General features: G+C 36.0%; 1 protein-coding gene and 1 long non-coding RNA gene across 4 annotated transcripts; one reads left to right on the top strand and one right to left on the bottom strand.

The window, feature by feature from the left end:
- Nucleotides 1-52: 52 nt before the first annotated feature.
- Nucleotides 53-21,815, bottom strand: LOC112777430 (uncharacterized). Of its 3 annotated transcripts, XM_025821807.3 has the most exons (24): nt 21,378-21,815; nt 7,176-7,393; nt 6,879-6,984; nt 6,660-6,761; nt 6,477-6,536; nt 6,268-6,346; nt 5,992-6,139; nt 5,560-5,686; nt 5,274-5,454; nt 5,009-5,037; nt 4,648-4,796; nt 4,388-4,490; nt 4,192-4,287; nt 4,005-4,057; nt 3,801-3,924; nt 3,202-3,264; nt 2,142-2,201; nt 1,897-2,058; nt 1,666-1,739; nt 1,484-1,577; nt 1,188-1,324; nt 1,011-1,091; nt 771-876; nt 53-330 (listed from the first exon to the last, which is right to left on the bottom strand). In XM_025821807.3, the coding sequence occupies exons 1-24, from the start codon at nt 21,549-21,551 to the stop codon at nt 259-261; spliced, it is 2,598 nt and encodes an 865-aa protein (XP_025677592.1). In that variant the 5' UTR covers nt 21,552-21,815; the 3' UTR covers nt 53-258. The 3 variants fall into 3 exon arrangements, with proteins under 3 accessions (XP_025677592.1, XP_072083491.1, XP_072083492.1); XM_072227390.1 differs by lacking the exon at nt 3,801-3,924 and having other exon boundaries at nt 3,162-3,264; XM_072227391.1 differs by lacking the exons at nt 5,274-5,454; nt 7,176-7,393; nt 21,378-21,815.
- LOC112777088 (uncharacterized) lies at nt 21,815-27,304 on the top strand. The gene is made up of 5 exons (XR_003190303.3): nt 21,815-23,826; nt 23,901-23,970; nt 24,174-24,342; nt 25,885-26,694; nt 26,823-27,304. It is a non-coding gene; the product is annotated as an uncharacterized lncRNA (long non-coding RNA).
- Nucleotides 27,305-27,733: the final 429 nt, after the last annotated feature.

Below are 27,733 nucleotides of genomic sequence, written 5' to 3'. Positions count from 1 at the left end.
TTTTTTATCCGTCACAGAAAGTCCACATGGTACAAGTACTAAGAAGACCGAATAAAATGAAATCTTTATTTTTGGTAATATAAAATGCAAAGCATAGTTCTTTTATTTTTTCAGAGATAACCAGTCTCCCCTTTGCAAGCAACAAACCAGCAAAGAAGGTAAACCAATATCATAAATATATCTTTTGCCGTTTGTCATACAGAAGGTTCATTGCAACATCGTGCAATAAAGTACGTTATTTTGGATTATGACTTGTTCTCAACATGGAGAGGGCCAGCTTCTGTACGGATCCTTGAGTGTAGTAGTGTTGTTAGGCCGTGAGAAAACCATCTAATAATACATAAATGAAATCCAGTTAATTTCACATGATCCAACTGTTAAAAAATGTTAAAATCATGATTAATGCTGCTCATTAATCCTTATTAATGAACTCTGTTGTTAGTTAAGTATTATATTTAGGAGTGGTCTAAATTTCAGCCGTATTATTATTACTTTGTTATGGAAGACACAATCTATTTGTTCTTTTTATATTTTGGATTTTTTTTTTTTTTGGTGACTATATTTTGGATTTATGTTAGGTTTGTTCTGCTCTTACTCCTTTTGCTATTAACATCAAGTAGGCATCAAGACACCTATGGTGTATGGTTCAAAGAATGTTCTTATAATTCTGGAAATTGTTTTTCATTAGAAGTCCTATTTCGAAATATTTTCCCAATACAAAATTTTGAAGAATATGAAAAATTTTCAATGCCGGTTTATTTGTGCCGTACCTGATAATTCTCGAGTGTTCGCGACTTAAAACCTGCAGCACAATAATCAAAATAGTATTTCCATGCCTTGATGAACTTTTCATCGAACCCAAGAGCCAAAATTTCACTAACAACAGAAAGACAATTTTCAAATAAATTTGTAAGTGTAAGTAGGAATGGGAGATGTAAAAAGGAAATACGTTCAATTAGCAACTTAAATTTAGTACAACAAAGTATGTTCCTGTGAAATTAATTACATACCTCTGCTTTTCCATGAAGTTCTTACTCCACCACCTTAATGTTTGGTGAAAATGAATTCCTATATTCTCAGTATGTTCCACACTACATTCAACAAAGTTCATTTCTTCATTAAGAAAAGAGAATAATGAAGAGATATGCTCTTGGTTATTAGATTCTGCAGTAACATATAAATTGTACCATAGTTTTGATGTAGCTACCATGGCTGATATTACCCTACGCAGGGAGGGTAGGCATCCACCTGGAAAAATATATTCCTTAATGAAGCCAGGACAACGCCTATACTCATCGTAACGATCATCCGAGACAGATGAAAACTATGAAATAAGATAACCATCGTTATAAGTTAGCACCAATTTAAATACCAAATTTTGTAACAATAGTAGTAACTCCTTTTTTGGGAGAGTAGTAAGTATATACATCCTTGCAAATACTCTAGAACTTATTATAATCTAAACATTGCAAAAATGTTATACCTGAAGAACGAAAAGTCCATCATCTGCCAATACTGATTCGCAACAACCAAAGAACTCTTCCATATATTCATGACCAACTGCTTCTATCATTTCACTGGATTACCCTTAAACATGTTATGCAATACATTGGACAATAATTTACCATATGTAGTTCTGCAGAGTTAAAAATAAAATTTGCTCACCAAGATATAATCCTATCATATTTGAATATATTCGGTAGTTGGCGATAATCACATAGAAGAAATTTGATATGGTCCTGAAATTATGAATTTATAACATTTGACAAGGGTGATACTCATGCAATGAACTAAATTATAAAAAGAAAGAACTAAACATGCATATTTAGTGTCTATCCTGGACATAGAAGACTATTAAAAAATTGATAAAATAATAAATATTAGCTTGTCATATACCTCAAGTCCAACATCTCTTGCTCTTCTTTTTGCAAATTTTAGTTGCTCCTCAGACAAAGTGATACCAGTGTATTTACAACCAGTTTGTTTGACAATTTCAATAGCTAAACCTCCCCATCCACATCCGATCTCAAGAATTTCATGTTTCTTGTCTATTCTAGCCTTCATTTATTAATAAAAATTATTAGGCCCTTTACAATGTAGAAAGTAAAACAAGATCCTAAAGTGATTTTAAAGTCACTCACTTTTTCAATGAGAAGAGATAGTTTTCTCATTTGTGCAGTTTTCAAATCCTCATCTTCATTCTATGTGGAAAGAGACAAAGAAAGAAAAATGTGAACAAGAGCTAAAGCAAAAATTATAAAAGAAGTATATATATTTTTAGGGTTAAATATGATTTTGGTCCCTAATCTAGAGGCCAAAAATTTATTTCATTTTTGGCTTTTTTTCGCTACAAAATGGTCCCGAAGATTTCAGTTTGTTTTAAAATCCTCTTTTTTATCAAATTTTTTATTTTTATTCAAAAAATACCCCGAACTAAAAAAAATGTTGAATAAGGGGGAAAGGGAGAAGGGGAGAAAGGGGGAAGGGATTCGAGGGGGGAGAGTTGGGGGAAGGGGGAAGGGCCACTGCCGCTGCTCCTCTGGGCTCGGCAGAGGTGCTCGATGGCGGTGGGTTCTGGTTCGAGGCAAGAACGGGGGAAGGCTTTGGTGGTGAGCCGAGGGAGGAGAAGTGGTTACGCTGTGACGGTGGCGCTAGGGTAGCGTGAAGAGAGAAGAAGAAAAGGATTGCGGCACTGTGATGGCAGTTTCGGGTGGCTCGCCGGCTTCTGCTTCTGCTTCAATTCTTCTTCTACTTCTGCTTCTATTATATTGTTGATTTTTAATTATTGTTGCTTCTGGTTGCTTCTGCTTCTGATTGTACATTGTTTCATTGTTGTTGTTGTTGTTCTACTCCTGCTTCTGTTTCTGCTCCTGCTTTTGCTTGATTACATTGTTGTTGTTGTTGTCATGCTTCTGCTTCTGCTTGATTACATTGTTGATTTATTATTGTTGTTACTTCTGGTTTTGTTTCTGCTTGTGCTTGTGCTTTTGCTTGTACTTAATTTTGGGGAAGAAGGGGAAAGGGCATTTTGGTCTGAAGGACGGTTTTAAAATTAAGTTAAACCTTCGGGACTATTTTGTAGCAAAAAAAAGGTCGGGAACGAAATAAATTTTCGGCCTCTACGTTAGGGATCAAAATCATACTTAATCCTATATGTTTACAAGAAATATGGACTCGAGTATCAAAAAGTTGCTGCCTTGCCTTGAACACTGCACATGAATATTGCATTGTTTCACCCAAGAATAGTGCAAACAATTCATTGCTCTAAGAAACAAAAAACAAACACTTTGAGATATATTATCAAGAAATAAAAATAAATAAATAAATAAAAGAAATATAATTAATAATTCAACTAAAACTTCTTTGTAAAGCAATGATTATAGCTTAGCTGGCATGAAAAGTTACACTTTTGGTTCTTTTCTATTCTAGTTACAGAAAGTTGAATAAAAATCCAAAATATAGGGGTATATATAACCCCTCAGTTCATGTAAGCAGTAGAATATCTAGTTTGACATATCTTTTATGCTTAAGTCAGATGATATAAGATTGATGTACTGTTGTCTTTGTTATCTCTTATGCTTCATGTAGTTAGGATTCAATAAGTGCATTTATTGAGTTTCTTTGTTTAGTACTAAGTACATTCTTTTTGTTGTACTCTGACAAACAATTTGGTCTCACTCTATGATTTTATTAGTTTCTTTGTAATGATAAAAAAAACTTCATATTGATGAAAATTTATCACAATTTGTTTAGAATAATATCATTGACACTTGTAACTTTGGTAATTAATGATCTTTTACCAGATCGTAGTGTTTAGAGATGTTGCGACGAGCTTGTGAGAGAGTATTTTTCCTTAAATAATGCTTAATGGAGAATTTTGCAGATGATAAAATAGCTGTAGGGAGAATTGGTATCCACCAACCCCTGAAGTCAAAAATGGGGCAAAAAAGTTTGAAAAAGGAAAAATACAATTTCAATGCATATACATATCATGATAAACTTACCTATTCTTCAATTTTGAGTTTGATGCATTTGAATCTCTGCTTGCTAAGATAATCTATATATAAAGTATACAAATACATGAAAGTAAATAATAATAATAATAATAATAATAATAATAATAATAATAATAATAATAATAATAATAATAATAGTAGGTTGTGTTAATTAGATCCTAATGATTCTGCTTACCAAAATAAGATTCAAAAGACCTTCATCTTTATCAACAAGGGAGAAGTCTCCATTAATATATGCATCTGCAAGGCCTAAATCAGCTTGTGTCATAACCTGACAAATACATTAAAAATGTTAATTGTTTTAGTTTCATGCCAACAAGTGGAAATGAAAATCAATAACTTTATTTCCTGCATCAATAAAAAACACACACCTTCCAATAAAATTGGGGACTGTGGATTCTCATTACACACTTTAGAGAGCACTTCATATCGGTTCCTTCGAAGGTAAATATTGTTCCTCCCTCCTCCAATAAACTGTAAACTCCTCAAGGCAAGATAGACGTGTGATTCAAGAAAAAGAATAAAGTCAATGCTATAATCTTCAAGAGAATATCATTATTTTGCACGAATATAATACTTCTAACGTGAGAGTGTGAAAGAGGCAGCTACACACTAATAAAAGTGAACTTACGTTAAACAACCGGTATTGACATAGGAACTTAGAAATCTCATCACATAAAAACGTGCACTAAGTTCTTTCCAGGAAGGTACCATGCGTTTGGGGTTTGTTTGGAAGGAACAACATCTTCCAAGAACTGCATTTGCAGCAATTATGCCAGACTGCAATTTGTTTCATATTGGTTAGTCTTTTCATTCCTTTTCAACTTATCATTTGGATAGAAAATAGATTCACATAAAAAGTTTGCAATTTCTATTAGCCATTATTGATATAAAAAAAGGCTCGATTGTCTCATGCATGTATAAGAAAGTATTACTTTTAAACAAAAAACATTTCAATCTTGTTTTCATTATAATAAAGTTTCTTTAACTACCTTTAATCCATCTTCATGAAATCCACAACCTGAAAAGCACAAATATTTGATTATGTCACATGTATATTTAATTTAATGCATATCAAAATGTCTCAAAATAGTAAAGGTGGTTATTGAAAAAGAAAACGTGATTTGATATACATAATAACTTCATCTATCTAGAGTTTTATGTTAGCATTTCTGTGTATAAGTAATTTTAATGTTTATAATTTAACTAGGGCTTATCTTGTAATTAAATGGCCAAAACCAGGTCAAATTAAAGTACCTTGGTAAGCGCCGCAAAACCAAATTCCTCTTTTTCCTTGAATTTTTTCAAGCTCATGTGAAGCTTTGAATGCAGCAACTGATGGAACTGGATGTTTAGTTGACCACTTAAGAAGGGTATTTTTTGGTGTATGATTTGGATTTAAAGTTATAAGAAAGGGTAATCTTGTTTCACCAAGATTCTGCAAATTAGAATATAAAATCAACTAACAAGTTTTACTCATAGTTCACTTGTCTTCTAGTAGATTTAAGTTACGAAAAAATGCATTATATGAATTGTTACCAACCTGAAGAATGTTGAGCCAAAATGTCACACAAACTTTGTTATTATTGTTACATCCAAGAAAATTCCATGCACTCCATGCTGATGGGTTTTGAGGCATTAAATTTTTGTCATGGTGAAGAAAAGTATCACTGCCAATAGAAATCAAAGAATTGTTGTACATGTGGACTTATATTATTTGTACATGAAAAGTAAAGATCAATCTTTTCCTTGTAACATGTTTTGTAAAGTATTATTCATTTAACAAACATGGAGACTCTTAAGCAAGAAAAAAAAGGCTTCTAGTTTTATAAAACTTGATTTTCAACTCTATCTTACAAAGAGAAAATATCATCATCATATCTTTTGATGAAATTAATCACTTTTCAAACGTAACTAGTTAAGATGAACGAATAATAGCCAAGATAAGAGATAGAAATGTTAAGATGAATCTTACCTATATGCATATTGAAAAGCACCTAGAATTCTTCGCTCATCATATGTCGCTTCCTCTCCTAATAATCTCAAAGTGCCAGGTGCATGTGTTGCGATTATGCAGCAATCATACATTTCTTTGGAACCATTTTTGCAGTGCACAAGACATCCTAAAAATTTCTCAGATTGTTGCTTGATCAACATCATTCAATCACACATGATGTTTGAAAAAAAAGAAAAAGAAAACGTGCATGACTAAAAATCATGAGTATAACAAGGGAATAAACACATGACTTACTATTTTCTGTTGCTGAAACCAACTCCACCTCACAATTTGTTATTGCTTGACCACCTCTTGTAACAAGCTCTTCTTTGACCTAGTTATTATAACAAATAATTAATGTTAAAATCTTCATTTATAGCTTAAACTAAAATATATATGGTATAAGTTACACGAAGAGATACTACCATCAAGCTTAACATTATAAATTAATTACTATATGGCACCTTCTTAATATAAGTGTGTGAGCGACGTTTAACAGTTAGCCATTGCGGTCTTCCAAAGAGCTGCAAGGAGAAGAAGAGGTTCAAGTGAATCAAGCAGTCCTTTATTTTTTGTTATTTGGATATTTGAAACTGGATCATTCATCATTATATAAATCTGAGATAGATTTTCTCCTTACTAGCTACCTGAAGATGATGGTGATTGCGAAAGAAGGAGAAAACTGAGAAAGTAGAAAAGCTCATAACTCCTTCAAAAGAGCAGGGCCATATAGAACCACAAATTGGAATCTACATTCATTAATTTCATATTGTAACAAATTAATAAGCATACACTAATTATGCCACTACCAAAGTAATGTTTATAGAAATAAAAAAAGTCTTATAAGATACAAATGAACTACTCACAAGATATGCTTTTACAAATAATTCAGAATAACCCCTAGTCTTTATAAATTGCTCCAAGGTCTCATTGCGCTCCATGTCCAGATTGTTATCAAGCATATCAAGATAGCTGCATTTTTTATTGCAAAATGAAACAACAAACTCAATTTATTAGGATATAATCACTCATGAACTAGCTAATTAGCATTATTTTTCTCAATTTTAGACATTCATAACCTGTTTAACTTCAGTTATGACTAGTATTATTTTTACAAGTTCAATGTGGTATAGTCATTGTTATCCTCATGTAGTACTACTTGCCTTGTAACATCATCTTGGAACTTGATAATTTCCCTAAGCATTTGCCAGAAGTGAGGGTTGATCACATTCTTCTTCTGTGCAAACAAGCCAGACAAACCGTTTCTGCTGCCCCATTCACAGCTGCGACCGCCACCAAGACTAATGGCAAATGACATGTCTGATAATTTCATGTCAACTCCAAGATTCTCAAACAACTCCATCATGTTAGGATATGATACCTATTTAATTATCAATGTTACATTTTCTAATTGTACTTTCAAGTGAGAAAAATGCATTAGTAACTAACATTTTAACAGGTGAAAACATTTTTCAACCACTTGTTAGAGACAAATACAGGGCCACAACAATTAAAAAAAAAAACAGCATATATACATATATGATATCTCACATAAAAAAAGACTTATGAACCCCTGGAGGCTCTCATCATTTGCATATTTGTTGGATTTATTATTGATATTATGTTTTAATTTGTGTTGTCCATTTAGAGATGTATAATAAGAAAAATAAGCAAAGTTTTTTAATGGCCGTGCCAAAATAGTTTTATAAAAATAAAATTGTATTTTTGTTGTATTACTATACTTATTTAATACATGTATTTTTATGAGTGTTGACAAATAAATATTATAAGAAATAATTTGAAAAAGGAGCCACACAATAATTAAATTCAAAGCTTATCTAATAAAGAGGGAAAGAGTAATTTTAATGGGATATTCTTTGGATATCAGTTTTAATTTTTATAGTAACTGAACTAATTTAAAATTGAAATTTACGTTGTCTATTATTTTTAAAATGATATTGGTATCAGTAAAAAGATATTATATCATTTTAAAAAAAAAATTAGTAAAATATTATCATTTATATATTTATTAAATGAATATTGTAACTTTGTTATATAACGTTAAATTGAAATGAAACTACATATTAAAGTAATAAATTTTATATTAAATTTTAAATTAATTTGTATGATATATAGTCTCATCACAAATACTTATATGATATTATGTGAGATCTAAAATAAAATAAAATTAAAATTAAGAATTGGTGATGCTCATGTGATATATGTGTGTGTTACGTTTAACGGGTTCATTATAATTTAGGAGAATAAATTTTATTACTCTTTCCAATATTTAAAAGGTCAAAAGCAAACAAAAGATAAACAATTCTTTAATACATATTAACTTAATTATTAATTTATATTCTAATAAATTAAACTTTTTATGTTAATGTGTTGAAAATCTAACAAAGTTCTATTTTCTATATTTAATTATTTATTATCTAACAAACTTTGCATGTGCTTTTTTTTCTCCTTTGGAATATTGGCTTTAAAATAGGTAACATAATTTTGGTCGGAATTTAATTTACTTTACTATACCTATTATTTTGTTTGGATATTTTAACAAAGGAATCATTTCAACTTTCTTCCCTATATATATTGTGCCTTAGTTTTATATATCTTTGCGGTTTAATCTGTTTTAGTTTTATCTGTTCTATTCTCTGTTTTGTTGTAGCTATATTTCTCTGTTCTCTGATTTCATACTTATTATTTCTTTAACGATTTTGGCAACTTGCAAGTTTTTAAGATTTTTTTGTAATATGCTCTAGCTATATACTTTTTCCCTATTTTATGAATATGCTTTTCCATTGTTTCATTTTATTTGAGGAAAATGTTTTTGGTAGAAAAAAAATAATCTGCAAAAATATTCTTAATGAATAATTTAGATTGTATTCGTATTGAATTTGTTAAAAATACTAGTTTTGACTCAAAATTAAATGTATTTATAGACCGACTCGAATATAATTTAGTTAGACCAATTTTATAATGATTGGTTTTTTTAAACAAATTGATGAATATTTTTTTTAGATTTTGTCACATGGCCACATTTACAATCCACTCAAACAAAAAGTCTACACTCAATTACTGAATTTTTTATTTTAATAAATAAATTAAATATAATAATTATCAAAATAAATAATTTAAAAAATATTTATCGAAATAAATATCATTCTCTTATTCTGTTTACACTGTAAACGAGATAATTTTGTATGTATCTCGTTTAGAGTATAAACGAGATATATGTAATTATTCAATTTTCATATATATGCATTAATAAATAATTAAATATAATTTTTTAAAATAATAAAAAATATTAATACTTTTAATTTGACCAAATTCTTACAAATGGAATGTTTCAAATAATAGAAAAGGTAAACCGTCTATTTTAAAATAACAAGAAAGATGGACTGTCCATTTATCATGTTAACACATTTACTTTAAAAGTGAATAAGTGCACCGTTAAATTGGCTACTATTAAAACGGTTACCTTGAATTGGCTCAATCATCCAACTAATAAATCCATCTCTATTGAGTTCTGTCTGAAATAAGGTTATTTAAATTATATTTCAAATTTTCATGTACTCTCGTGTAACAAATGAAATTTTCATGTACTCCCATACAATAAACAAAATTTTAAATTTTTAAACGAAATAATTAACTATAATTTTTGAAATTTCAAATTTTAAATTTATAAAATTTCGTTTGTTGCACGAGAGTACATAAAAATTTGAAATATAATTTAGAAAGAACTCAATGGAGATAGATTGATTGGTTGGATGATTCCATTAAGAATGAATCCAAGATAACCGTATTAATAGTGGACAGTTTAACGGTGCACTTATAAACATGTTAACGTGTGTTAACGTGCTCATTTTAAATGAACCATCCATTTTCTCTCTCATTTAAAATGAACGGTTTATCTTTTCTATTGTTTGAAACATTCTATTTATAAGAGTTTGGTCAAAATTAAAAGCATTAATATTTTTTATTATTTTCAAAAATTATATTTAATTATTTATTAATGCATATATCTCATTTACAAATACAATGTAAACGAGATAACATCTATCTCGTTTATACAACTACATATATCTCGTTTATTGTGTAACGAGATAAAAGAATATTTATTTCACTAAATATTTTTTAAATTATTTATTTCGATAATTATTATATTTAATTTATTTATTAAAATAAAAATCCCTCAATTACTACTCACTATCTAACAACATTACCCATGTCCTCTACAATTTTATTTTCTATCTTTTCATATGCATAAATTCTGAAAAAGTTAAGACTAAAAAAATAAAAAAGAATTCTAAAAAAATTTTAAAGACATAAAAATATTAATAACAAAGGAGATTAATTTAAAAAATTAAATTATTTTTGTTCGTATAATAATAATAATAATAATAATAATAATAATAATAATAGGTCTCGAATATGAAATATAAGTCTTACGATGTTACATGTTAAGTTGGGATAAATAAAATTTTATTTAACGTGGTAAAAATACGATGATTTGGATTTATGAAATTAGAATGTGAAATTTCTTTTTAAACAGATTAATTTGTTTTGTAATTGAAATTTGTTTTATGATAAAATTTGTAATGATTTATTTGTTCAGTTGGTAAAATTCATAATTTTACTTCATTTTTTGTTGTAATTCGAATAAATAAAAAGCTAAACAGAAAAAAAAATAATTAAACAAGTTAATTTAGTAACATATTATTCTTTAATTAGATATTATATATATATATATATGTTACGATGGGTAACCGGAGATTAACGGGCTAGATTCGTTGGGTTGGCCCAATCGTCTGAGGGTGAAGCTTCCGAACAAGTTTGCGTTTGGGAGTCTCCGTCCGACTCGTATGTATGAGAGAATGGGGGGTGGTACTTGCAAAGACACTCCGATGCCTAAGTCAGCAAGGGTCTGGGCAAGTTTAGAGAGTATTGGAACTGAGGGGTGTCAGTGTATTTATAGTGGTGTACCAATAACCACCGTTGGAGTGGTTCCACCTTTTAAAGGGAAAAACCGTCCCTTTATCTTAGGGAAGTTGAGATATGGCTCCTGGGAGTGGGTGAGAGATTTTGGGGGTAGTTACTTATTTGAATTGGTGTTATCTGCCAGCTACTCTTTACTCCCGACTTCCTTATGCCAAGTCGTGATCAGATCCGACTTCTAGAGAGAAGGTCGGTGTCGAACGGGGGACTAACCTTTTTGGGTTGGGCCTTTATCTTGGACCTGGGCCTTAGCGTTGGGTCAGGGTATGAACAGTGCCCCTACTCGGGTACGATCTCTTTTCTTTAAGAGTTTGGACTCGAGTATTTCAACTCGGGTTTATGGCTGACATGATGAAGAACCGACGTGGTTTTTCGAAACCGACGTGATTCAAAATTTTCCAACAGTCGCGTCCATTAGGAATTTGCGTATTTACACATGGGAAGCAGTTACATTGGTAACGGCACATTTCTTTAATGACTACTCTTGACTTTTACCATTATGCCCCTGATGTGTTTATAAATACTTTCCCTCTCTTTCTTTGTTTCGTTTCTGAAAACTTTTGCACTTACACTCTCCATTCGCAAGAGACTTCTTCTGTTCGCAGAAAACTTCTTCTGTTCGCAGAAAACTTCTTCTTTCTTCGAGTTACTGCTGCCTCTACATTTCTTCAAGCGAAGGTTAGTTCTTCTTCTCTTCTTTTTTCCTTGTAAGTGCTTCTGTTTGCATGTTTTTTAGTGAGGAGTATTAACCATAGGCTTTAGTGACTCTGTTTTGTTGAGGGTCTGACCCTAAGCCCCTTAGAGACCCTGTTTTTGATCCATTTTCCTTTTTCCTTTGTAGGTTTCGCCATCCTTTAGGAAACGATGTCTTCTCTAGAGTCCCTTGCACAGTGGGTGGATGTCACCGTTCTGGGAGAAAGCCATTTAGTGGATATCGACTATATTATCGATCTCCGTACTCACCATAGAATCTTTGTTCTTGATGAGGATGAGCCAAGATACGAATTGGTTGCCCTGGGTTCAGAAGACCGGGTTTGTTTTGGGAGGGCCTCTGACGAGGACCCTCATTTCTTTTTTATGTATGAGAGCTTTTTCACCCACCTGGGAGTTTTTCTACCTTTTTCTGCTTTTGAGATTTCTGTCCTGTATCACTGCCGTGTCGCTCCTACTCAACTTCATCCCAACTCTTAGGGTTTCTTAAAGGTTTACCAGCTTGTCAGTTAAGCCTTAGACTTTTCTGACCTCTTTGAAAATTTTCTTTTATCTCTTTCATATGACCAAGCCTTTTAGTGGGCAAAATAATAAACAACAGTGGTATCTTTCGGGGCTATTCAAGGCCGGAGAGTTTTCAACCTTTTTGATGAATCCTTCCATGATTTCAAAAATTTCTTCTTTAAAGTTCAAGCTGTAGAGGGTCACCACCCCTTTTTCCTAGATGAAAATTCTGCTCCTTGCTTCCCTTTATACTGGTTGGAGGCTTCTCCTATGGAGAAGTATGGTTTGGACGATTTAGATGAGGTCGAGGAGGCTGTCGTGGGGTTCCTCCGAGAAGTTTGGAGGAGGGCCCCTTATTTGGATACAAAGAAATTTCTCCAAGGGTCTCCGAATTTTTTTCGGACCCAAATAGGTAGATATGATTGTTTTTTTATTTGCTCCGACTTGTTTTAATCATTTCTGACTCTGAAATTCCGATTTCCTTGTAAATTGATTCTTTGCCTTCTTCTTTTTCAGAAATGGTGAAGAAAGCTTCTGTCTCTTCTTATCAAAAAGTTCAAGATGCCAAGAAAAGATCTCGGGCGCGGGTGGATGCGGCAAGGGCTACTGGTACTCTTCCTCCTCTTCCTCCTCCTCACAATTTGGGGACTTCCTCCCGTCCTCTCATGGTATCCTCTTCTTCTACTTCCTCTCTTCCTTCTCCTCCCCCTCCGCCTTGATCTTCCCCTGAGCCCGAGAAGAAGAAGCGAAAGACTTTTGGCTCTTCTTCCGGGGTTACGTTCGATGGTCCCCAATTTGTCCGGAACCATATTTTTCCCCATTCATCGATTAATATGGATGATACTATGGTTCGGAACCATCTGAATGTTATAGTTCAGGGGAGCATCTGGGTAGTTGGGGTGTGTACGAAACTCCTAGATATTTTTGAACATACTCCCCTTAGCTCTTTGGGTTCTGCCCGAAAGGTTGAGGAGCTTGAGGGGAGAATTTTCTTATACCAGGAAGAGGAGAAGAAGTTAAAGGAGGAGGTTACCAAGTTAAAGGAGGAGAAGGATCGGGTTCGGGTTCGGGAGAAGAAATTGATGGGCCAGTGTGCCATGGCAGAGAGCCTCAAGGAGAAGGCAGAGAAGAATTACATTAGGCTCTTTGGGGAGAATCTGGATCTGAAGAAGGAGCTTTCTGGGTGTCAGGACGCTTTTTAGGACTTGGAGGTCGATCGCTGAGGGTGCAGAGGAGGCATGGAGGATTTTTAAGGAACAAGTCGGAGTTATTGCTCCCGACTTGGACTTCTCTTCATTAGATTCTGACAAGATCGTAGTGGACGGTGCCATTGTCTTCCCTCCCATACCTGCGACTGACTCTGAGCTGAAGACGAGGGGACAAAAGATGGTGATGTCTCTTCTTCGGGGAGACGTGCCGAGTTCCTCTTCTGTTCCTCCCCCTCCTGGTGCTGCTCCGACTTCTCTTCCCGTTTCTGGTGGTGATGACCCTTCTCTTGGTGGTGATCTTCCTCCTAATTAACAGATTGTGGCTATATGGGGGCCCGGCCTGTGCGTCCCCTGTTTTTTAAACAATTTTTATATTTTGTTTCTTTGTGGTGGCAGTTTGACATTTCTTGGATTTTTGTGGCCGTAAACAAAATATTTAAAAATACCCTTTTTTGGATAAGGGTTTAGGCTATATTTGTTGCGTGCATGCTTTCTGTTTAGGTTATTTTTTGCGAAAAAACCCTTTTCAATCTTTTTGCCTTGAAAATCTTTTATCTTGGCTGGCTGTCTTTTGTTCTAAGTTATTTTGAATTTTCCTACAGGACTTAGGACAGCCTCTGCTTTTGGCCTTTTGATGGATTTTCTTATCTCTTTTTGGTATTCCCTGCACTCAATTTTTCTTTTATTGAGCTTTTATAACTTAGGTTATTTTTGCGATGCATTTCATTTCATCTCGGGTTTCCCGACTTGTGAGTCGGTTATTTTCCGAGTTTTTTCATGGTCTACTTTTATAACCTCTTTACGCCGACTTGTACCTCGTCGTTTCATCCTGACGACCATCTAGGTCGGTTCATGGGATTTTCACGCTTTGTCGAGCTTAAGTCGGCGCGTTTCGTGGAAAGAGTGAAAATAACGTAAAAAGGAATTTTATAAAGAGATATGGAAAAGATCTTTATTTATTTGCAAAGGTACTTTTTGCTACTAAGGGTTTTTGCCAATTTGCAGCCCCTTAGCCTCCACTTTGATGCCTCGTTAAAAACTCCCCTTCAGGAAAACCCTTTCCTTGGGAAAAAACCATGAAGTTGGGAAAAGAGTACATCAGGGAATGGAGTTCTCATTTAACTATAGTACCATTTCATATTACAAGCATGCCACGACCTAGGTAGCTCGGCGCCGTTTAAGTCGGACACCTTATAGTAGCCTTTTCCTAAGACCTCACTAATTTTGTATGGTCCCTTCCAATTAGCATCGAGCTTTCCCTCCCCAGATTTATTGACTCCGATATCATTTCTAATCAAAACCAAGTCGTCTGGGGTGAAACTTCTTCGAATGACTATTATATCTATTTGCCATCCTTTTGTTTCAACGCTGCTTCTCTTATCTGCGCTTGTTCTCAGACTTCAGGGAGTAATTCCAGTTCTTCTTTGTGCCCCTGTATATTTTCGACCTCATCGTAGAAGTTCACCCTTGGACTTTGCTCGCTGATTTCAACTGGTATCATGGCTTCTACGCCATAAGCAAGTCAGAAGGGTGTTTTCCCTGTGGCAGACTGATGTGTAGTCCGATAAGCCCAAAGTACTTGTGGGAGTTCTTCAGCCCAGGCTCCCTTTGCCTCTTGTAACCTTTTCTTCAACCCTGCCAATATGACTTTGTTAGCTGCCTCGGCTTGCCCATTTGCTTGTGGATGTTCTACCGAGGTGAACTGGTGCTTGATCTTCATACTGGTTACTAGGTTTCTGAAGGTTGAGTCGGTGAACTGTGTTCCATTATCAGTGGTGATGGAATGAGGTACTCCATACCTTGTGACAATATTTTTGTAGAGAAACTTCTGACTTCTCTGGGCGGTGATGGTGGCCAATGGTTCTACTTTTATCCACTTCGTGAAGTAGTCTACCCCTACTATTAGGTATTTTACTTGTCCAGGTGCTTGGGGGAATGGTCCTAACAAGTCCAATCCCCATTTTGCGAAAGGCCATGGAGAAGTTATACTAATGAGCTCTTCGGGGGGAGTGATGTGGAAGTTTGAATACATTTGACATGGTTGGCATTTCTTTATGAATTCTATGGCGTCCCTTTGCAAGGTTGGCCAGTAGAACCCAGCTCGGATGACTTTCCTAGCCAGGGACCTTGCTCTGAGGTGATTTTCGCAGATACCATTATGGACTTCTTCTAAGAATTCTGTCGTCCTTGAGGTTGGAACGCACTTTAATAATGGCGTTGATATCCCCCTTTTATAGAGGATATTTTTCACCAAAGTGTAGTTTTGTGCTTCCCTCCGAATTTTCTTGGCTTCTTTTTCCTCTTTGGGTAGAATGTCGAATTTTAAGTATTCGACTAAAGGATTCATCCATCCGAGGTCTAATCCGGAGACTTCAAGGATGTCTTGTTTGGCCTCTGTTTTTGCTAGAGAGGGTTCTTGGAGAGTTTCTTGGATCAGGCTTCTATTATCCCCCCTGGCTTGGTACTTGCTAGCTTGGAGAGGGCGTCTGCTCTACTGTTGAGATCCCGGGTTATATGCTTGACCTCGGTTTCTGCAAAGCGCCTGAGATGCTCCAAGGTTTTATCCAAGTATCTCTTGATGTTGGGGTCTTTAGCCTGATACTCTCCATTTATTTGGGATGTCACCACCTGAGAGTCGCTGAATATCACTATTTTCATTGCACCGACCTCTTCTACGAGTTTTAATCCTGCAATCAAGGCTTCATATTCTGCCTGGTTGTTAGAAGCTGGGAATTTAAACTTGAGGGAGACTTCTATTTGCGTCCCCCCTTTGTCGACCAGTATTATGCCTGCACCGCTTCCTATTTTGTTTGAGGATCCGTCTACGTATAATTCCCATGTAGTGGATTCTTCCTCTTGATCTCCTGCATATTCTGCTACGAAGTCGGTGAGGCACTAGGCTTTTATTGTTGCCCGAGTTTCATACTTTAAGTCGAACTCGGATAGATCTATTGCCCATTGAACCATCCTACCCACAATGTCCATCTTCTGGAGGATTTGCTTCATGGGTTGGTTCGTTCGGACTCTTATTGTGTGAGCTTGAAAATAAGGTCGTAACCTTCGAGAGGCTACTATTAAGGCATACGCAAACTTTCAAGTTTTTGATACCTTAATTCGGGGCCTTGTAGAAATTTGCTGGTGAAGTATACAAGATGCTACCCAACCTCATCTTCCCGTATTAGAGTTGATGCCACAGCTTTGTCTGCTACGGACAAATACAGGACGATTCTTCCTCGATTTTAGGTCGGGTCAGAATGGGAGGTTGGCTTAAAAATTTTTTGAACTCCTAGAATTCTCCTTCGCACTCAAGAGTCCATTCGAACTGGCATCCCTTTCTTAGTAGAGAAAAGAGTGGTAGAGATCTTAATGCTGATCCCGCCAAGAATCTGGAGAGGGCGGCAAGTCGGCCGTTTAGCTGCTGGACCTCTTTTAAACAAGTCAGGCTTTTCATTTCTAGGACTGCCTTACACTTGTCGGGATTAGCTTTGATTCCTCTTTGTGTAAGCATGAATCCTAGAAATTTTCCAACCTCCACTGCGAAGGTACATTTTGTGGGATTCAACCTCATCCCATGTAACCTTATGGTGTTGAAGACTTGTGAGAGGTCAGTCTCATTCTTGGTTTTTACTAGCATGTCGTCTACATAGACTTCCATCAATCCCCCAAGGTGAGGTGAAAACGCCTTATTCATCAACCTTTGATATGTGGCTCCAGCGTTTTTTAGACCAAAGGGCATAACCACATAGCAATAGTTTGCTCTAGGCGTGATGAATGATGCTTTTTTCTTGATCCCGCCTATACATCGGGATTTGATTATATCCTGAGTATGCGTCCATAAACGACAAGTATTGATACCCTGAGCTGGAGTCCACTAGAGTATCAATGCTTGGAAGTGGATATGGGTCTTTGGGACACGCCTTGCTCAGGTCGGTATAATCGACACACATCCTCCACTTGCCGTTTTATTTTTTGACTAGCACCACATTTGCCAACCACGCCGGATATTTGACTTCTTTAACGAACCCAGCTTCTAGGAGTGCTTGCACTTGTTCTTCTACCACTTGAGCCCTTTCAGGTCCGAGCTTCCGTCTTCTTTGTTGAACAGGTCGCGATCCAGGGTAAACTGATAATTTGTGGGACATGAGTTCGGGATCTATCCCTGGCATGTCGGAGGCTTTCCAGGCAAAGAGGTCGGAATTTTGTTGTAGGAGCTTTATAAGCTTCTTCTTCAACTCTTCTTTCAAGTCAGTTCCTATATTGGTATTTTTTCCTTCCTCTTTTCCAACCTGTACCTCCTCAGTCTTTCCCACAGGTTGTGGCTGCAATTCTTCCTTAGCTCTGACTCCTCCGAGCTCAATGGTGTGCACCTCCTTTTCTTTCTCTCTCAGGTTCAGGCTTTCATTGTAGCATTTTCTTGCTAATTTCTGGTCTCCTCTGATGGTTGTTATTCCCTCTGGCGTTGAAAATTTCATGCAAAGGTGAGGAGTGGATACCACTGCTCCGATCCGATTTAGGGTAGTTCTACCAATTAAGGCATTATAGGCTGACCCCACATCGATGACTATGAAGTCGATGCTTAGAGTTTTGGATTTTTCCCCCTTTTCTGAAAGTCATGTGAAGGGGTACATATCCCAGTGGTTTTATTGGCGTATCTCCTAGGCCATATAGGGTGTCAGGGTAAGCTCTTAATTCCGTTTCCTCTAATCCCGGCTTATCGAATGTTGGTTTGAAAAGAATGTCGACCGAGCTCCCCTGATCTACCAGGGTTCTATGAAGATGGCATTGGTAAGGATCATGGTTATCACTACCAGATCGTCATGTCCAGGTATGATTCCTTGTCCATCTTCTTTGGTAAATGAGATAGTAGGGAGGTCGGCAGCCTGGCCCCCGACCTGGTAGACTTCCTTCAAATGCCTATTGCCAGCCGACTTTGTGAGGCCGCCTCCCCCGAATCCCCTGATATCATATGTATATGTCTTTCTGGGGTTTGTGGGGGTGGATCTCTTCGGTCCTCGTCGTCTCGCTTCCTTTTCCCATGATGGTCAGTCATTTCCACGAGATATCTGTCAAGTCGACCTTCTCTGGCCAACTTTTCTATCACGTTTTTAAGGTCGTAACAATCATTTGTTAGGTGACCGTATATCTTATGGTACTCACAATAGTCGCCGCGACTTCTCCCCTTTTTATTTTTTATGGGTCTAGGGGGTGGTAGCCTTTCAGTATGGCAGATTTCCCTATAGACATCAACTAGGAAAACTCTTAGAGGAGTATAAGAGTGATATCTCCTAGGCCTTTCGGGGCCGACTTCCTCTTTTTTCTTGGGCTCTCTTTCTTTCTCTTTTGATGAGTGAGAGTGCCCAGGTCGCCAACTCGGCTCTCGTAGTCTGGCATTTTTCTCCATGTTGATGTACTTCTCAGCTCTCTCTTGTACATCGCTCAGGGAGGTCGGGTGTATTTTTGATATGGACTGAGAGAAGGGACCTTCTCGAAGTCCATTTACTAGCCCCATGATTACTGCCTCCGTGGACAGGTCTTGAATCTCCAGGCACGCTTTATTGAACCTTTCCATATAGTCCTGTAAAGGTTTTCCGACCTCCTGTTTGACTCCCAAGAGGCTCGTCGCGTGCTTCACTTTGTCTTTCTGGATGGAGAACCGCATCAGGAACTTTCGCGAGAGGTCATCGAAGCTAGTGACCGACCTTGGAGGAAGGCTGTCAAACCACTTCATCGCTGCTTTTGACAAGGTGGACAGGAAAGCTTTGCAATGAGTAGCATTAGAAGCGTCAGCCAGATACATCCGACTTTTGAAGTTGCTTAGATGATGCTTCGGGTCCGTGATTCCGTCATAGAGGTCCATATCAGGGCTTTTGAAGTTCCTCGAAACTTTTTCCCTCATTATGTCCTCACTGAATGGGTCTTCTCCTCCAAAGGAGGAATCTTCTCGGTCGTTACGGGAGCTTCAATTTTTGAGAGTGGACTCCAGCCTTAAGAGTTTTTCTTCTAGCTCCTTTCGTCGCTCTATCTCATTCCTCAAGTTCCTCTCCGCCTCTCGCTGTCGTTCTAACTCCTGTTCCAGCTGCTGCAAACGTCCTTGCTGGCCGAGGAACAGTCCCATGAAGTCGGTTGCATGGGGTTGTCCTTCTTTTCCGGACTCGTGCCCTTCAGAAGAATTTGCCTTTGGGTCCTTTAACCCCGAGGTGCCTTCTCTGTTCCGGTTGGTCGCGCCTTGGTGAGTGGCTATGTCTGCGTCATTGTTTCCAACGTCCAGATTCTCTTGCTCAGAATCAGACGCCGTGTGGCCATCTTCAGGTGAATTGTCTGCCATTCTTGAATGATCCCTCGGGTCCCTGACAACGGCACCAATGTTACGATGGGTAACCGGAGATTAACGGGCTAGACTCATTGGGTTGGCCCAATCGTCTGAGGGTGAAGCCTCCGAGTAGGTTTGCGTTTGGGAGCCTCCGTCCGACTCGTATGTGTGAGAGAATGGGGTTGGTACCTGCAAAGACATTCTGATGCCTAAGTCAGCAAAGGTCTGTGCAAGTTTAGAGAGTATTGGAACTTCGAGACACTTGAGGGGTGTCAGTGTATTTATAGTGGTGTACCAATAACCACCGTTGGAGTGGTTCCATCTTTTAAGGGGAATAACAGTCCCTTTATCTTAAGGAAGTTGAGATATGGCTCCTGGAAGTGGGTGAGAGATTTTGGAGGACAGTTACTTATTTGAATTAGTGTTATATGTCAGCTACTCTTTACTCCTGACTTCCTTATGCCAAGTCAGATCCCCGACTTCCTTATGCCAAGTCGTGATCAGATCCGACTTCTAGAGAGAAGGTCGGTGTCAAACGGGAGACCAACTTTTTTGGGTTGGGCCTTTATCAAGACTTGCGTTTTAGCGTTGGGTTAGGATATGAACAATATATATATATATCGTATAAAAATGATATGAATATCATTAAAAAATATTTAATATTATAAACAGGGTGTCACGTATTACGATGTTAAGGTGTCAATAGATCTGTGAAAATGTGATACGATCGCCACAGTAACTGCAGCCACGGTGTTAGGGTGTCAATAATTATGATTATTTTTATCCTCAATAATAACCTATTTACTTTTTATTATTTGTGAATCGATCTCTTTATTTTCATTAATTTTTTTGACTATCTGATCCTGAAGATACTTTTGTTTACCGAAGAAAGCTCGTTGATTTGAGAAGATATTAAGTTTATGATTCAAAGGCTGGTCAAAAGATTCATATAATGATGTAATGATTTATGATTTGATAACATAACTAATTTACAGCTTTGTATCATATATATGATATATATTTTGTGTGTATTTACACAAGATGAACCAAATTTATTTATCTATTTATTTATAAATAATATCCCGATTTAAATTAATCTCGAAAAATTTTTTTGTTGAATACTTTAATCTTCAATAAATTTTAAAATATCTCTACAATAAAAAATATAAAAATATTAGAGGATCAATATTTTTTATTAATATTAGTTAACACTTTAAATTAATATTTTATTTTTAAATTATTAAATTTAAAATTTAAAATTTAGTTTTTAGTGTTTAGAATTAATTAAATATTGACAAAAAATAATAAATTTTATTCATCGTATATATAGTATTGTTTAAAAAAATATTCACACTTTAACGTTTCCCAACGATTTTATTGACATATTAATTTGGACACTAATTCTAATATCATTTTTTGATTTGTGCGTGTCATGCTAATTTTACTTGTATTATTCTAATTTTATTGGATGGCAATAAAACAGTAGCTAAGAACTAACCAAGTAATTAAAATAATTTCTTTGAGAATGGTTCAGCATTCATTCAAATTCAGGCATAATAACAATAATGTAAAAGTAGTTGGAATTGAAGATGGGGGGAGGGAGGGAGAGGCAATGAAAATTGAGCACTTACCCGGTTGAAGATCATAAAATCAAGATCCAAATCAAGACCCTCAACATTCACAATTTTTGCATGACCTCCCAAATAATCTTCTTTTTCGTAAAGAGTCACATTCACTCCCTCTTTGGCCAACACATATGCTGAAACCAATCCACTTATTCCACCACCCACCACTGCCACTCTCATCTTTAATAATACTATATTATTCAACTATTGTTTTATGAAAAAAACTTGCATGAACGCCCAGTATATATAGTGGAGCAATTTGCATACGTGTATTTTAATTAATTTGAGACTAAATATTAAAATGATAAATCTTATTTTTAGTTGTAAATCACTATGTATAATATAAAATTTAATAGAATTCAAAATAAAATTAACCTTAAAACTAGCATAAAAAAAATAATCTAATTAGCTTTTAAATTACTTTGATGAATGCTGACTTTTTCTTTTCTTTTTTTGTATCAGATGAATGTTTTATTTAGAACTAAAAAGAACATTTTAAAAAATTTATTAGAAGAATAAAATATTTTTCAATAATACAAGCGAGTAAATGGCATAAGCTAATTTATTCAATTAAGTTTCTATGAAGAGAAGGTAGGAAAAATAATTTACTAAATTAATAACATAGGTTATGACATCTTGATTGGATGTTAATCATGTTATCTCAAGATTTACAATCTTAATACATTTATTTATTTATTTATTTATTTAAAGGAGAGTATATAACCATATATGAATATGATAAGGGAGATATGGGTCCCACTTAAGGGTTGAGGTCCTCAACAGCTGGATTAGGCTGTCATCACGTTTCCAAAGGGATAGAGGGATGAGCAATTCAAACTGCTGCAAAAGCATGCCATCAGTGAAAACCAAAAGCACAGTTAATCCATCTTCTCAGTGCTGCAAAGTGCAAAGCCATTCAAACTGCTGATTTGGTTTGCCTTTGTTCTTACAAGAACTCCATTCAGCTTTCTCTTCTTGGAATTGATCCTCTTCTTGCTATCACACTTCCTTCTCGCTGCAATCTCAGGATTCCTGCTGGTTGGAATGGATGTTAATATTATTCTGTTTGGATGCGATACTCTTTCCGTTCTTAATTAATTATCATCTGAATTTTACGTTTATATTATGCCAAAATTTAATATATTTAGACATATATTATATTTTTAGTATACTAAAATAATAAAATAAAAATGACAATTGATTAAGAACCGAATGAATATACAATAAATTTTTGTTAAGAATATAAAAATATATAAAAAAATTGATAGAGAGAATATAAACATTTATTTTTGTATTCTTGACAAATTAATAAAATAAATTTTTGTTAAGAATTTTTGAAAATTTTATTATAAATTAATTTCAAGTTTAATTATTTATTTATAACTTCAATTTCAGAAATTTTTTTTACCAAAGATAATTAAAGTAAGTTTTGATTAATTGAGTTTGGAATAAATTAAGATTCTTATTCAAATTTTATAATTATTGAAGTATTTTCTATATTTAATTTATAAAGTTTAGTAATGGTAAAATAATAAGAATTTTATATGATTTGGTTTAAATAATTGAGATTTTGAAATTTAATATTTTCAATTTTTACAGACAAAGAAAATTAATTATATTATCTCTAATTTTAAATTAAAATACTTAACTGGAAGTTAATTAACAAATTGATAATTAAATAATATTTTGAAAATAAGCTTAAAGGATTAAATTAGATTTTTAATTAATACTCTATACTTCTAATTTTATTAAAATTACCTAAACTACCCTAATTAACCCTAATATCCCCAAATTTAACTCTAATCCTAATTTTATCTAATCCCTACCCACACCCACTTCTCACCGTCACTCACTCACCCTCACCCCTCACTCACAGAAACCTCAACAAGAAAAGAAAAGGGGGGAAACAGAAAAGGGAAATGAGAGGGAAGAGAAGAGGGAGACCGTGAGAGAGGGAGAACGCCAGGGGAGGAGGAGCTGTCGCGCCACCACCGTCGTCTCACCTGCGGCATCACCACCATCCATCACGCCGCCACCACACTGCGTCGCCGCCGAAAACAGAGACACGAAGGAGAGGAGGCCGCGGGTCACTCTCCTCGAAGCTTTTGTCGTCACCGTGCAGAGCCGCCGCCACCGTCATCATCGCGGGCTGCTACTGCTGCGCGGGTGATCGTCGCCGCCTTTGGGTCCATCGCCACCGGGGAGAACCATAGTTGTCGCCGAAGCTCCAGTCGTCGTCAGAAGCTGCTGCCGACGCCGATCTGCATGCGCCGTCACCGTTGAGATCCTCCGCCGTCGTTGACGACCCAGCCGCCACCGATCTGGTCCGAGAGAGAGGAGATGTGAACAGAAGAGAAGGCGGGGAGCCACCGCCGCTGCTGCTGAGTCACCGAAGTTTCTGGACTGAGCTTCCGCCCCTTAAAATCCGCTGCCGTCGCCGAAAAAAGCACTGCCGGTAAGGTTTTAAGCTTTGGGTTTCGTTTCTCTTGAGATTCCAGAAGCTTTATTGTCGTTGCATGTTTGTTACAGTTGTCGTCGTCGGAATTCGTTGCCACCACCACCATTAGAGGCGAACCCAGTTATTTTCTCGCTGCCGGAGGTATTACCGTCACTGCTCTGGTTCAATTTTGTATTGCTATCGCTGCTGTTGACTTGCCCCAATTCAAGTTTAGTGTCACTGCCTTAGTTTTAGCCTTTCTCTTGACTCTGTTTCACTTTTATACTCTGAACTGCCTTGGTCTCATTTATCTTTTGTTATGGTTTTAATTCCATTCTAGTTTTGGTGTCACTTTGAATTTTCAGAGTTGTTTATGCGTTTGATTCCATCAAATTCGAATCTATTGTTGTTGTTGTGAGCGAAATCGGAGTTGGTGATGCTGCCATCGTCCCTGTTGTGTTGGAATCGCCACTGCTTCTGTGAGTTTAAACTAAGCGGGACTGTTGTGTTAAATTATGCGATTGCGACATCGAGGTAGGGGTTCTTCTTAAAATCTATTTTACCTTACAGAGTTGTTATAAATAGATATTAATGTGAGAAACATATGTCTGTGATTATGATTGTCTTATAAATGTGGTTGTTTGCTGGACTGAATGACTGATTGCTTGATTGCTTGAGTAGTTTGTGATTGCTGAAAAGAAATTAGTTTGAAAGGTTATTTAGTTGATTATTATGAAAAATGGCTTTCTTGGTTTTGAAGCTATTTTTGATAATGTAAACGAATCGGCTTTGGAAATGATTTGGAATATGAAACTGAATTAATTTTGGAAACGGGTTAATTTTGAATTAGTCTGACTTTATAAATGATTTAGTATTTGAGCTGGATTGATTTTCAAAAGAGATTTATTATTGGCATTAATTCGCTTTGAAAATAATTTGATATTGGAATTGGTTGAATTTTGGAAAATGGTTGAGAAAAGGTTTGAGAAATGTTTGGATGGGACCCGAAAAGGGTGGCAGAATCCGAGTTTTAGAAGAGGTGCTGCCGAAATTTTATAAAATTAGAAGTTTCATTTGAAGTAGTTATTTTAAAAAGGGTTAATTTTAAGCATTATTATTATATGATTTAAGATTACTTCAATTATCAAAGGAAGAGTTATGTTTTGGATTGAAAATTGTTAGTGAACGGAATGGAAAGAAGGACGATGAGGATTTTCTTTGAAACATGATTTTGAATGAATTTGAAAATAAGATATGGATTGATGAATGATGATGATGTTGAGAATGACTTAAACATTGATGAATGTTGAATGAATTATTTATATGGCTTATGAAATTGAATTATCTGAGATACAAGGTTCCCTGGATAAAGTACCGTGGCTTGCCACCACGTGTACCAGGTTGAAAACTCGATACTCTGTTGACCCTACGACGTAAGTGTGACCGGGCACTATATAAATTCCCGGGAATGTTACCCCCATTGAGCAATATTGATTATTTGAGAAAAAGCTATGCATAGACTCTTGGGGATGCACGTCGGGGGACAGTCTAAGGACAATTCAGACTTGTCGGGTTGGCTGGATAACCGACAGATGAGCCTCATCAGCCATAGGACAGGCATGCATCATATGCATTTGTATACTTTGCTTGGGTTTGAACTTGTTTTGGTTTGCCTAATTGTTAAACTGTTCTTAACTGCTACTTGAACTATTTGCTGTAACTGCTACCTACTTGTGCTTTCCTTGTCTGTCTTGCCTGTGTTTGTCCTGGCGTGCTACATTTGAGAATGAATTTTGGTGCTAAATTAATGATTGTGTTGTTTGATTGCGTGGTTGGTTTCTGATTGAGATTTTCTTATAAGAAAGGAAATGTTTCGGATTTCTGAAAGATTAAACATTGTCTCTTCGAAAAGGTTTTGAACGATTACCTATTGATTTTTAAAAGATTCATAAGGCAAAGATAATCACTAAGTTTGGAAAATAATTTTCTTATTAGATATCTTCTTATGACAACTTTGAAACTCTGTGGTGAGACCGTGTGGTTAGGTTCTCACCCCCTACAGCTTTACCTTTTCAGGAACCAGATGAAGAGGCATTAAGAAGAGTTATACTGCGTTTGGTTTATATGCTGTTGTGTTAATTAGATTATTTTCTTCCCTCGTCTTTGCTATTACAAGTTTGTAAGAGGGATAGGAGTTGTATGTTTTATATGTATATTATATTATGAGATATTATGTAAGGAGTTTTGTATATGAATGTATGCTTGCTTGTATTTTTTTAAGATAAAGTATTTATTTCCGGGTTTCAAAGAAATCTGCAATACAATGTCGAGTCACAGGCTCCTACTTTAATATTTAGTATGTAAAGTAGTCGTAATACTTCTTGCTATCAGGGTAGCGCAGCCGGAAACGTGACTTCTGATAGTGAGGTGTTACAGTTTAAACCTAATTTACCACGTTAACCTAAATTACCATACCCCCAAATTGACTGATGGTGGACCATCTCTCCCAACCCCCCTTATCCGCATCCAGCGCCAAATAGAATCCTTTGTTGCCGTCTCCGCCGTCAAGAGAAAGTCAACGCCGGTAGACCACCAGACCACAACGTCGAGAGTACGGTCCGATAGTTGCCGTGAAGCCGCTTGGTCTGTTGCATGTGCTCATCGGAGGTGCCTCGAAGATGCATCTGACTGTCCGGCCTTGTACAAGACGCAGCAACCCAGCATGGACTCTCCACAAGCCGCGGCTGGATTCATAGGGCTATGTGGGTTCGCTAGAAACTCCGTGGCTTTCTGGATTCGCTCCTGCCACCAAGCGCCACTCGTTCACTGGCGGATAAGCCCAAGTAGAAGCGTGTCTTCCCTTGGGCACCACTGCAACACTACGAGGTTAGTGGATATTTGAGATCTAAATTAGGTGCTTGTATAGGTTTCTAATTCTGAGTATTATATTTTTGACCCTGCGCTTCCCATGAGAGATAAAGCCATTATACGCAACTATATTGCACCCACCATAGGTGTTATCGTTGACGTGGATGCACATTGAGCCATAGCCATAGCCTTCCAACACCATAGGATCAAGGTGAACAGCCCTCAAAGGTCACTGGTAACGTGAACAACCACTCTCATTGACAAATAGTTTTTAAAATCCGTCGGAGTAAGGTGTACGTGTTTCCGTTGGAGGCGAGTGGACCAAATTACGTTGATGGATCAATCAATTTGTGAAGAAGCATCGTACGACACTACATGTGATATGAGTGATCATCCTAATTCCACCGACGTTAATGTCCCATCCCTGAGTGAAGATGACACACAACGTGTGGACATTGTAATTTGTGTGTTAGTAGTACATTTGATTATGTCTATTTGCAACTTTTTTTTTTAATCTTTGAGTTATTAACAGTAATAAGCTTTGTTGAAAGGATTGTGATTTCATTTGTTTAATTACAATTGGTTTGGATATTTTTTCTTTCAATTATGCTAGAATGATTCTTTTTTTTCTACATTTGATGTGGTTTATTATTCTTTTTGTGCACCAGTTTGAATTGATGTTAGCAACTTTGATAAATTTTTGTTTCATAGATATGAAAATGGATAGTGTTGTATTATATGAGTTTAGTTTTAGTTGTTTATTATTTGGTGTTATCAATAGATAAGTGGTTGTTGGAAGAGTTTTGTTGAGTGTCGAAGGATTGATGGTTATCTTTGTTGGTGATATGTCCTCGGTTATCGGTTTCATGAAATTAGACACAACCTTCGAAAGACACATTCGCATAAGACACCTCCAGCTAAAGACGCATCCAACATAGGATGCCTCCAAAGAAGTCATTGGAAGAAGACACTTTCCTCGGAAGACACATCCTTAGGTTAACAAAATCCGAAAGAAATATTGGCAAAAGACACTTCCATCATAAGACACATCTGTGAA

This window comes from Arachis hypogaea, chromosome 19 (genome assembly GCF_003086295.3).
Source record: "Arachis hypogaea cultivar Tifrunner chromosome 19, arahy.Tifrunner.gnm2.J5K5, whole genome shotgun sequence".
Taxonomy (NCBI): domain Eukaryota; kingdom Viridiplantae; phylum Streptophyta; class Magnoliopsida; order Fabales; family Fabaceae; genus Arachis; species Arachis hypogaea.
Note: the sequence above shows the minus strand (reverse complement) of the source record. Positions and strands in the feature narration are given on the sequence as shown.

Excerpts from the sequence above, each read along its gene's own strand:
- LOC112777430 (XM_025821807.3), bottom strand. The coding sequence starts at position 21,551 with ATGAGAGTGGCAGTGGTGGGTGGTGGAATAAGTGGATTGGTTTCAGCA. Across the intron at positions 6,140-6,267 it reads GGTTTCAGCAACAGAAAATA|GATGTCTTGTGCACTGCAAA; the intron begins GTAAGTCATGTG and ends AGAAATTTTTAG. Across the intron at positions 1,740-1,896 it reads CAAGAGATGTTGGACTTGAG|GACCATATCAAATTTCTTCT; the intron begins GTATATGACAAG and ends TCATAATTTCAG.